This window comes from Pseudorasbora parva, chromosome 6 (genome assembly GCF_024679245.1).
Source record: "Pseudorasbora parva isolate DD20220531a chromosome 6, ASM2467924v1, whole genome shotgun sequence".
Taxonomy (NCBI): domain Eukaryota; kingdom Metazoa; phylum Chordata; class Actinopteri; order Cypriniformes; family Gobionidae; genus Pseudorasbora; species Pseudorasbora parva.
In genome coordinates this window covers 42,803,247-42,815,792 of record NC_090177.1, presented here as the reverse complement: position 1 = coordinate 42,815,792, position 12,546 = coordinate 42,803,247, and the positions used below count along the sequence as shown (strand labels likewise).

Genomic DNA, 12,546 nt, shown 5'->3' with positions numbered 1-12,546 from the left:
AAAATTATGTAATTGTAATTGACAGGAGTTCAGTTCTGTATGCATATACTGGATTAGCGTTGTGACCAGAGTTTATTTGTCTATTTTTTGTCAATTCATTTTTGTCTATTTTTCATCTGCTGGTCACAGGAACAGATGCAAAACAATCATTTGTAAATAAGTATGAAGACCAAAATACACACACTGCTTTTACACCTTCAATCAGCCCCTAAACTCTAAGCCATGACCAGTATTTTCTTCGCAAAACAAACTCATAATAGCAGTATATGTGACCACATGCCTTCTGCGAATGTCCTCTGAGTTATATATAACATATACACTGATCAGCCATAACATTATGACCTTGGTGAATAACACTGATGATCTCTTCATCACGGCACATGTCAGTGGGTGGGATATAATAGGCAGCAAGTGAACATTTTGTCCTTAAAGTTGATGTGTTAGAAGCAGGAAAAATGGGCACGCGTAAGGATTTGACGGAGTTTGACAAGGGCCCATATGTGAAGCCTAGACGACTGGCTTAATAATAGTTTCTAATAATCTTAAAGTAAAAAGCAAAAGAAAATTCTTAACATAACATTTTTGATTGTGCTGAATTAAAAACCCCAAAATGCAGTGGGTCCACCAGACCCACGAACACTGGCTGAATAACAAAAATATGAACACCACACGAGGGTTAATGGCTCTTTCTGGTTGTCTACCGTCTACACAGCTGGTGAATGGGTTCACTATAAAATCACACAAATAGTTAATTTAGCAGTTAAATGCCAGTTAACATAAGAGGAATGAATGTTACCATTGAAATAAGTGGATAAGCTCTGCTCAGTGCAGTTGAATTAAAGAGTGTGTGTGAATGAAATGTCATGCCTGAATTCATTGCTGCTTTGTCATATGGAAACAAAAATTGCCGCATCAGAGGAAAGTGACGTTACTTCTATCTGTACTTTTTTCCACAGTGAAATCTGACATCCCACAGATTAGCAAGGGAACCTTAAGCAAAGGATTTATTAAACTGTACACAAAAACATGTAACAATATTAGCAGTATATCTGTATAGACACGATGAGAAAAAAAATATTATGTATATTTGTCAGTAGTATCACATTTCATAAGACATGTTAAGCATTATATATATTATATTTTAGCACTTTGAGATTTTGTTTAATATAAAGTGCATTATAAATAAAATTTATTATTATTATTATTATCATTATATGTGATTTCATAAAGCACAGTCCTATATTGTTCACATTTATGGATCATACATGATATAGATTTGATTGTGACATTTTTAATAACAGCAGAAGAGCAAGTTTTGCTCAGAGCAAAGCTGTTTTTTTCCAACGCTCGTTTCAGTAATCAGATAAAGAATATCAGATGATGGCCCGGAGATCCACAATCCCTAAGAGACGAGCAAGAAATCAAGACTTTTACAGATTTTGCAACTAGCTGCTTTTCCAGTGGTGCAATCAACAAATACATCTCCAGCAATGTCCTTACACAACGAACATGAGATGAGTGCAATGCACACTGATGAAATATGACATTTTATTGCGAATGCAAAATGAGCAAAACTCGGCATCCAGCAGCTGCGTTTCGTGCAGCTTTTACCCCGATTACAGTCCAGTGTTTCCCATTGTCCAGAAACGGCTGCAAGCGCTCTCAGTGGCCTCAGAGGAAGCTATCTCCTTCAGAGATATATGAGAAGCCGGTGAAGGCGTTGGAGCTGCTGGTGGCCAGGCTGGGCGTGGGCTCTGGCGTTCGGCCCACAGAATTAGGCACCATCTCTCTGGTGAACTCTGGGTCAATGTGCTGAAGGTCTGCCGGGCCTCTCTGGAGAAACAAGCCACATTTCTTTATACACTGTAAAAAATCAAACTCCCAAAAATGTAGGCTAATGATTATGTTTTAGCTAAAGGGACACTCCACTGCTTTTTCATAATAAACTATGTTATTCCCTTAACCAAGCCAAGAACAGACCAAAATCTTAAACCAAACACCTCCACACCTACACTCTCAGAAAAAAAGGTACAGTTCTGTCACTGGGGGGCGGTAACCTAAGGTACAAAAGTGAAAAGGTACAGCTTTGTTCCTTACTAACCCCTACCTGGTACATATTAATACCTTAAAAGGTACATATCAGTACTTTAAGAGTGCAAATTAGTACCTTAAAGGAACATAGTAGTACCTTAATGGTATATATGGTTTTGTACATTAGGGTACCGCCCCAGTGACAGCAATGTACCTTTTTTTCTGACAGTGTATTGACGAAATGAGAGGGTGAGGGGGAGATTTGTACTTAGAAAAGCACCACGTTTTATTCTGTGTCACCATACTAGTAGTGTTGTCACGATACCAAAATCATGACTTTGATACGATACTAGACTAAAATACCTCGATACCGATACTAAATCGATACCACAGTAAAAAAAAAAGATAATATGAATATTATGACAACAGAACTTATTATTCCTACTGGATATTCAATGCTATTTTTGATACCACGGGGGGAAAGCGCTGCATATACTGTCAAATAGATATTTTTAATATAATATTTTTTTTGTCCATCTATTGAAAGTCTAGGCAATCAAATTTCTTCTGAAGAGATCACTTTATATGATAAAGCTTTTAAGCTTTTTCTCATATATAAACATTGATCAATTACTATTAAAATTCTCACAAATATTTGCTAACTCAATGTATTTTTTACAACGGGGTAATTGTGTTGCAATAGCTTACACACAGCACAAGAAAGCTTGATTTCGAATGGTAAATTGAATTTAAAAAGACGAGTAAACAGTAATAAAATAAGAACAAATAAACAGATTACAAACAATAGCAAAAATACATATAATAGAATAAAAGATACAAATGAAATAGACTGCTTTACTGTTTCAGGTAGGTCTAACATTCAGATAAGAAACTGAATTTAAAAAAAAGCAAAGTAATTCAATTTAAAACAACATTGGATAATGTTCTTTGTAAAAAAAAAAAAAAAGTAGTTTGTAGTTTGACTTTGAATAACTGCTGTCCCTTTAAGACTAACGCACGCATGGATCCTGAACACTGTTCCTGTTACTCATTCTTCATTTCTTCCTGAATTATTTACGACTGTGTTTACATTAATACTCTTCAAGATGGGCACTGAGAATTTTTGTGTGTGTATTTGACCAATAATAAGCTGGAAAAAGAAGCAAATGTTTGCACTTGTATGTCAGAGGCGGCTTTATTACGTTGTGTCTGTGCGCTTCAGATGTGAGCGCAAAATCTGTGGGAATTAGTAGAATTATGTGCAATCCCGCGCGAAATTCAGACCGAACACACACACACACTAACACACAGTCATGAGGAAAAGTCTAGCAGAACGTGCGTTCGCCGTGTTCAGAGGTTAACCGGGCTGAATGAGAATATGCGGCTGCGTGTCCACTCGCTGTCGGTCGGAGAGGAGAGCGATAGAAACTGAGTTCATATCGTTTCATATCGATACATATCGAAATATCGATATTTTTGACAACACTACATACTAGGTCGTTCAGCTATTCGTGTAACTGTATTTAAATAGAGAAAACATGGAGGTGTTTGGTGGCTTCTAACTTGATCTCTGTTTGGTACCATAGTGAATGAACTGGGCTTACTGGGCAAAGCTCGTCACCGCGCATCAGAGAGATTAAGTCACGCACTCAGACGAGAGAGGTGTGTGTCAATTTATCTTAGTTAAGGGAATAACAGTTTAATATGAAAAAACTGTGACGTATCCCTTTAACTGGACAATTAAATGCTAAAAAGTTGGCTTAACCAGTGAAAAGAAGTTGGTTCAACAATTGTTGGATCAACCTAGTATTAACTGTAAATTCGATTTGTAATTGCAACTTAACAAGCATACAAGTTGCAACAAGTTATTCTGGGAGCATCCTGCATAACTCATCCACGGCTCCCAGCATGCATTGCGGCTGAAGCATGTCACCGATGTTGAGATTCATAGGCTGAGGTAAATCTCACAGGAGGTCAAAGGGCTTAATAATGTACAATTGGGTTTAAACTTTATCCAGCTTTTCTGATTAAAACTATGCTGGATCTTTTCTAGAATTACAATAAAGCAAAGTTAATAGTATATTGCTCATATTAAACTCATAAATCAAGTCATAAAATCAGTGAATTAAACCACTACACAATGATTAAGCTCTTATTCAGAAAGCCAGAGAAACACTAGCATTTAAAAAGTAGTCAAACTGCCCAACTAAAGAAAACACTAAACACCATGATGGTGACATAAAATATACAAATAAATTCAAGGCAAAAAAAGAAGAAAGATTAAAACTCAATCAGTTGAACAAAAGATCTTAAATTGGGAGACATGTGACCGTACTCAGTTAATGAAGTTGAGTGACCTACTTTGTGTAAAAGTTGAGTAAACTAAAAAATACTGAGTTATGTCAACTTTTCTTTTTTTACAGTGTACCCAAATCGCCTTTAGTGTCAGAACTGAATACATCATACATAATGTAACAATCTCTGTATTTGCTACCCAATAAAGACCAAAGGCCCAGAGGGAGTTCGTAAGAACCTACCACATTGGGGTTATATGGCGGCGTGATTCGCTTGTGGTAGAGGTCGTCCCAGTTTATGGGGGCAAAGAACATGTGATTTTTAATCTCCAACTGCAAAATCACAACAATTGACACATTAGCACTTGTGACGCTTGGCCTGATAAACAATTTCACAATGACAAAGATATCCAGATGGTCACTCACAAAATCGGCAATAGCTCCAGTTCTGCGATGCTGATCTTTCTGCAGGAGTCCGTGGAGCAGGTGACACGTGGCCTCAGACTTACCCGGCGGCAGGTGGAGCGCTTTATGCAGGATCGCATCATACATCTCAGACACATCACGGCTGTAGAATGGAGGCTGTGTGTCGCAATCATCCAAAAACAAATCTGATTATATTCCATTAAATCTGGGCTTAGCTGAATAAAATATATTGAGGCGATCGTGAACTTACCAAGCTGTAGAGCATCTCATAGAGCACAGCTCCGAGACACCACCAGTCCACCGTGCGGTCATACGGCTCTTTCCGTAGGACCTCGGGTGCCAGATACTAAGAGAGAGAGAATATCACATGCTTTGGGTCACGTTAAAGTCCCTGTAAGGCAAGTCATTTCACTCTGTGGCCATCTTTGAAACGCCTCTCGGGCATGCCAGTACATTAAAATTCTGCAAAGCTGTTCACCAAGCTTACAACTAAATTTCATATTTGAAATACTCAATGAAATATGAAAACTGTTTAATAAATTGTATCTCTAAATGCTCAAATCATGAAGAAAAAAATAAAGAAATAAAATTCAAGCTGGAGCCGCCAATGTGCATGTGCAGTTATAAGCGTTTAATGGCAGCTGCAGTGACACAATGACTTTACCCATCGCTGATGGGCTCTTTTATTTAGAAGGCAGGACTTTAACCGTTACCCGTGTTTCTCCAACCTCTACCTGTGAAAGTGCACTGCACTGCAAAAAATGCTTTTCTTACTTAGTATTTTTGTCTTGTTTCTAGTCTAAATATTTACAAAATCTTAAAACAAGAAGTATTTACTAGACAAGCAAAAGTAATTGTCTTGTTTTTGGAAAGAATAACTCAAAATAAAGAGAGTTTTTGCTTAAAATAAGATAAATAATCTGCCAATGGGGAAAGCAAAATAATCTAAAACAACATTATTTTACTTACCCCACTGGCAGATTATTTTGCTTATTTTAAGCAAAAACTCTCTTTATTTTGAGTTATTTTTTCCCAAAACAAGACAATAATTTTTACTTATCTAGTAAATGTTTCTTAATGTAAGAATTTTTTGATATAACAACAATGGCATTTTTTGAAACAACAATGGCAGCTCCTACGGGTGCACTGTTTATGGAAGTCATACATTAAAAACCAAATTGTTTATTAAAATAAGGTATTGCGTTATTTATCCACAAATGTTATGCATTATCAGCAGCTTTTCTAGCGTTCGCTAGTTATGGTGCAAAATAAGTATTTAGTCAATAACAAAAGTTAATCCCAATACTTTGTTATATACTCTTTTGATGGCAATGACAGATGTCAAACGTTTTCTGTAAGTCGCCACGTAAAGGCTTTTAAACACTTTTGCTTGTAGTTTGGCCCATTCCTCCGTGCAGATCTCCTCTAGAGCAGTGATGTTTTGGGGCTGTCGCTGGGCAACAAGGTTTTCAACTTCCTCCAAAAATTTGTTATGGAGTTGAGATCTGGAGACTGGCTAGGCCACTCCAGGGCCTTGAAATGCTTCTTACGAAGCCACTCCTTTGTTGCCCGGGGCGGTGTATTTGGGATCATTGTCATGCTGAAAGACCCAGCCAAGTTTAATCTTCAATGCCCTAGCTGATTGAAGGAGGTTTTTATAAAAAATCTCATGAAACATGCCCCATTCATTCTTTCCTTTACATGGATCAGTCGTCCTGGTCCCTTTGCAGAAAAACAGCCCCAGAGCATGATGTTTCACCCCCGTGCTTCACAGTAGGTATGGTGCAACTCAGCATTCTTTCTCCTCCAAACACGACAAGTTGAGTTGTTACCAAAAAGTTATATTTTGGTTTAATCTGACCATATGACAATCTCTACTGGATCGTCCAAATGCTCTCTAGCTAACTTTAGATGGGCCTGGACATGTACTGGCTTATGCAAGGGGACACGTCTAGCACTGCAGGATTTGAGTCCCTGGGGGTGTAGTGTGTTACTGATGGTAGCCTTTGTTACTTTTAAGGGGTCATATAATGGTACATGCACTTTTACAAGCCGATTGTTTGGAAATGTGTGTTGGCAGTGCCTGTACACAACCATCCTATAATGATAAAAATCCATCCAGTGTTTTTTTTTAAGTCTCCTTATATGTTTTCCCATCTCAAATCAAGCCGTTCGACCGTGTGACATCACACACGCCCCTCCCACTACGGTTGATTGACAAGCAGCGTTTCAACTCAGACCTGCCTTGAGTGAGCTCATCATAGTCCGCCATTGTGGATAGGCTGGGGCAGAATGGCGTCTAAGCGATTGTTGTGTTCTGATCTTGGGTCTAATAATAAACACAGCAGTCATTTTGATGTTCCTAAATCCGAACCGCTGAAGATGCAGTGGCTGAGTTTTGTTTTCGTCAATGCTTTTGTTTGCGCGAACCGCGAAGCATTTCTTACCAGACTGCTTTATAAATGAGGGTCAGTATAAAGTTTTGCTAAGAGGCTGCTCCTGAATAAAGGATTCAGATCTGTCATGTTCCTGCTGCCCCTCCAGAAGTGAGTGTAGTTTGAAACGCTGGTTTTAAAGTTAATTTGGACGTGGTAACACTACACTAAGCTTAATTATGTAGCTGGTTTATAACGGTGTCTGTTACTGAAAAAACAAATTGTGTTGTAACAGTTATTACAATGCATAGATAACGCTATGCATCACTGACAAACTGACATTAACAGATGCACAAAAGTTTTTATTGGCATTAGCTGTAACAATCTGTCAATGAACTAACGTATACAAATATGATCCCTTTAATCCCAGCTCTCTGCAGGTCATTCACTAGGTCCCCCCATGTGGTTCTGGGATTTTTGCTCACTGTTAATGTGATAATTTTGACCCCTTGGGTTGAGATCTTGCGTGGAGCCCCAGGTCGAGGGAGATTATCAGTTGTCTTCCATATTCTTAATTGCTCCCACAGTTGATTTATTCACACCAAGCTTGTTACCTATTGCAGACTCAGTCTTCCCAGCCTAGTGCACTACAATTACTAAAAGTCTACAATTTTGTTTCTGGTGTCCTTTGACAGCTCTTTGGTCTTGGCCATAGTGAAGTTTAGAGTCTGACTGTTTGAGGTTGTGGACAGGCGTCTTTTATATTGATAACGAGTTCAAACAGGTGTCATTAATACAGGTAACGAGTGGAGGACAGAGGAGCCTCTTAAAGAAGAAGTTACAGGTCTGTGAGAGCCACAAAATCTTGCTTTTTTTGTAGGTGACCAAATACTTAATGTTCACCATAATTTGCAAATAAATTCTTTAAAAATCAGATTTTTTTTCTCATTCTGTCTCTCATAGTTGAAGTGCACCTATGATTAAAATTACAGGCCTCTCTCATCTTGTTAAGTGGGAGAACTTGCACAATTGGTGGCTGACTAAATACTTTTTTTTCCCCTCTGTATCTATGCTCCTTCAAAAATTAATCAGATGAAGGTCTTTCAGGAGGCAGGAAGTAAAGCTAACATTGGACTAAGTGCCTTGAAGCCTTCCTACCTTGAAATGTGTCCCCCAAAGCCAGCATTTTTAAGTTCTCGGACGCAGCCATAGTGTATCTTTAACTCAGGTCAGAACTATTTGCATCTTGATTCGTACCTCTGGAGTGCCACAAAAGGTTGTGGTGGTTCCTTCTGGTTCTATGCCTTCTTTACACAAGCCAAAATCTGTTAAGACCACATGGCCCTGAATGAAAATAAATAAATAAATAAATAAATGCACTGCCAAAATGTATCTATTGTTGTACATACTATGTGACTTCTAAATTCAAATGTGTATTACCTGGTAGTCTAATAGAATGTTTTCTGGCTTGAGATCTCTAGATGGGAGCATGAAGATATGAAAGTGAGGTCAGGCCAACTGTAAATGGGATTATACTGTGCTGTGAATAAAAAGTGTCCCCATTACTGACCTGTATACTATATTGAGAGAGTGAAGGTAGCCGATGGCACTGGCCACCTCAGCGGAGTAGAAGCGAGCTCGTGCCTCTGAGAAACATCGCTCTCGCTGCAGGTGATAAAACAGCTGAAGGGCGACAAGAGAGGAACACTTAGACCTGCTTTAACACATTCAGGCAATAATGCTGCTTGTCCCCACAAGGTAAATTGTAAAAAATCTATTTAAACCTACAGTTTGCCTGTAAACATAAGAGCATATCAAAACACACTATATTGTCCCAAGTATTGAAATGCCCCTCCAAATAATTACATTTAGGTCTCCCAATAACTTCCATGGCCACATGTGCATAAAACCAGGCATGCAGACGCTTCTACAATCATTTGTGAAGAATGAGTCGCTCTCTTGTCTGGCTATCACTAGACCAAGCTAAATTTAAGATTGAACATTGTTCTGGAGAGTCTGCTCTGTATTTTCTACTGCACAAGAGGCATGATAAACGAGCATAATTCAAATGACTCTGTATGCAATTGGATAGTCCTTCAACCAATCAGACCACAACAATGGCCCCTTCCTGTTCCAACATGACAAAACGGCGGTCCATAAAGACATGGATGAGCGAGATTGGTGTGGAGGAACGTGACTGGCCTGCACAGAGTCCTGAGCTCAACCCGATCGATCACCTTTGGGATGAATTAGAGCGGAGACTGAGAGCCAGGCCTTCTCGTCCAACATCAGTGCCTGACCTCACTAATGCGCTTCTAAAATGGTCAAAAATCCCTATAAACACACTCCTAAACCTTGAGGAAAGCCTTCCCAGAAGAGCTGAAGCTGTTAGAGCTGCAAAGGGTGGGCCGACTTCATATTAAACTCTACAGATTAAAAGTGGGATGTCATTAAAGTTCATGAGCATGTAAAGGCAGGCGTCACAAAACTTTTGGCAATATAGTGTATATACTATATGCGCTCGCACTGGCCACCACTAAATAGCGACTAAATAGAAAACCTCAAAACACCAATGCAATTGTTTAGTAGTGGTTGAAAGAGGTCAACTTTTGACATGGAGTTAAATATGACATGACAACCACACCGTAGCTGCACTACATTTTTTGTTGTTGTTGTTGTTTCTATATTGTTTTACTTTTTCACAATTATTTAATACTCCATTTTAAGAATTTTTTTCTAAAGAATTTTCTTCACAGATAATAAAAAGTTTGAAATCACTATCAGTCATGCTTTCATCCCATACCTCTCCGCCATTGACATAATCCAGGACAAAATAGAGCTTCTCAGTGGTCTGAAAGGAGTAGTGCAGCCCGACTAGAAAAGGATGTTTCAGACTCTTGAGCAGCACGTTCCTCTCGGCCATTATATTCTTTTGCTGTCGTACACAACGCAGCGTTGACAGAGGTAAACAAGAGAATACAGACATGAGACAAGTAACAATGCTACAGCCTACAATTGAGCTTTTAAATGACAACACAATGACATAAGTACAGTACTTGTATGTGTATTACACACTGGGTTAGGGTTAGTTTCACTAATTATATTCCAACATCAAAACTTGTGGTATTATTATTCACTGCTACAACTGTAGTAAATAAAAAATCTGTCTTTTGACCAGCAAGTAGATTGCCATGGTACAAAGGACAGAGTAAACGTTAGATTAGATTAGCTTCTCTCATTATCAGAGCAAGTGTTTTGATCTTTCTATAGGGCTGGGTATGGAAAAACAAATACAAACCTCTTTTTTCTTCAATATAACCTTCTTTTGCAAAACCTTCACTGCATAGAATTTTCCATCTGCTTTCAGTTTTGCTAAGAGCACCTGCAACCCACATGATATCTCAGATATTGTTTTGGAGAAAATAGCACTTTTTTTCTTGCACAGGTCACTTACGCCTTCAAAACAACCCCAGTGGGGGAAAAAATCAAAAATCTTTCATCAAGGTAACCTTAGTAGACTTCCTTCTGAAGTGTTAATCATTTGTGAATTCTGTTAATCAGGCGCCTCACCTTCCCAAATGTTCCTTTACCAATCACGGCCAGGAAATCAAAGTCAGTGGGTTTGGCACTGAAGCACACAAGAAGACACAATAAATGTCAACAGTCTAGCAAAAAATTGTTATGATACAGCATCACAATCACTATCTATGCACATAAATCCATTACTGTTTTCATTTGTGCATCTGAAAGGTTTACAGGATTCTTTTGACAAATGACTAATAAAATCTTACTGAGGATTGACGGACACACCCAGATTGACCTCGTCTGATGGAGACGATGGCTAAAGGGGACGTTGAAATATATTAAACATAGATTGCATGGCTAATCTAAAACCTAACAGTAAAGTATAAAAACTTCTTACTGGATTATAATGAGCCATCTTCTGTTCCTGTTGTGTTTTCTGTGGAGAGCCTCACAGCAATTGCTGTCCTGAATGTAAAGATCCGATGTGTCCACCAGCACTGAGCCCTTATGCTGGTCCGACTGTAAATGAGAAACTGGATGTTCAGGTTTTGGTGACACACCAGACCCATGAAGGACGTTTGGTAACTCAGCATTAACGAGTTTACACAGTAAATACAGCAATTCTCCTGCAAATTAGGACTAGGAATAAACACTGTTCCAAAAGGTCATCTCTAGTACACTAGTTAGTGTACAGGACTGACTAAATGTGCTCTTTGTTTGATAGACACAATGGACTAAAACAAAAAGATCACTTTGTTAAGTGGTAACCATAATCATTAAGTTATTTGTGTTTTTATTTATCTTATTCAACACCATATGGATAACCTTAAATAATAATAATAACTCACATAATAATAAATATGTTTATATTAAATCTTTTTATATACACTGACAAGCAGTTTTAATGCTACAGTTTCTGATAATATAAAAACAGAGTAAACATGTCAGACAAAAACATGCATTTGAAATAATTTGCTAAAAATAAAACAGCTAGCTTACCTGTCAGCGTTAAATGTAGCTATAGTTTATGAAGTTTTGCTGATAAAGTGTTGTTGAAGTGCATCATGTCTCAGAACCGTCTCGTTTCGCAGCTGGTTTGGCTGAAGGCCCGGGTGAATGATCAACCCATGTGTGCATGCAGAGCCGGCCCAGCCACTAAGCGACCCTTGCAATTGCAAAGGGCCCCGTGGCCTGCAGAGGGCCCCCTAGAGAGCGCACGCACCTCGCCTCATCTGTTTGGGGAGGTGTTTATTATACTCGAAGCGCAGACTGGGTGCAGGCGTGATGAGACGTCATGCTCGGCCAGATTCGCCTCGAGCTTCTTCGGTTGCGGAGCCGCACGCAAAGTTACAAAATTTGACGTGCACACCGCCAAGCGAAATTGGGTCTCGCGCACTCCTCGTTGAAGCAATTTTTGCCGCGCTCGTGCGGACTCGTCAAGTATAAACAAGGCTTAAAGCTACACTGAAGTTGGCCGTTTGATAAATGCAAGTTAATTCTTCAGTTCAATCTTTGTGTCTAAAAAAGGCACATAAGTTCCTGTAGAGATAGCAATACACATTCTCCTTTTTTTTGCCAAATAAATGAAAGCATGTCATCAATGTCTTTCTCTTGCTGTATCAAAATCTCACCTAGCTTTCCTCAGAGATAGTCAAGTTCAGTTTGTGCATGATTACATGATATAACAATTGTGTTAATACTGTATCCTGAATTGTGGATAAGTAAGCTATATATCATATTATGCTGAAGTAAATTTCTGGAGTGTTAACAAGTAAAAGCAAAAACAACAACAACAACCGTACAGAACTTAAAAACCGTGACCCTAAAGCCGTGATATGAACCGAACCGTGGCTTTTGTGAACCGTGCCACCCCTAATGTGTACCTAAAGCAGTTT

The 12,546-nt window shown here is 38.7% G+C and overlaps 1 protein-coding gene across 1 annotated transcript; it reads right to left on the bottom strand.

Moving 5' to 3' along the window:
• Window positions 1-987: 987 nt before the first annotated feature.
• sgk2a (serum/glucocorticoid regulated kinase 2a) lies at window positions 988-11,789 on the bottom strand. Its single transcript, XM_067446978.1, has 13 exons — window positions 11,651-11,789; window positions 11,049-11,170; window positions 10,918-10,967; window positions 10,697-10,754; window positions 10,425-10,508; window positions 9,930-10,061; window positions 8,697-8,809; window positions 8,567-8,603; window positions 8,384-8,470; window positions 5,002-5,097; window positions 4,752-4,907; window positions 4,569-4,658; window positions 988-1,833 (listed from the first exon to the last, which is right to left on the bottom strand). Exons 2-13 carry the CDS (start codon window positions 11,064-11,066, stop codon window positions 1,672-1,674), a joined length of 1,083 nt encoding a protein of 360 aa, XP_067303079.1. The 5' UTR covers window positions 11,067-11,170; window positions 11,651-11,789; the 3' UTR covers window positions 988-1,671.
• Window positions 11,790-12,546: the final 757 nt, after the last annotated feature.

Excerpts from the sequence above, each read along its gene's own strand:
- sgk2a (XM_067446978.1), bottom strand. Across the intron at positions 4,908-5,001 it reads ATGAGATGCTCTACAGCTTG|CCTCCATTCTACAGCCGTGA; the intron begins GTAAGTTCACGA and ends TGCGACACACAG. Across the intron at positions 4,659-4,751 it reads CTGGAGCTATTGCCGATTTT|TTGGAGATTAAAAATCACAT; the intron begins GTGAGTGACCAT and ends GTGATTTTGCAG.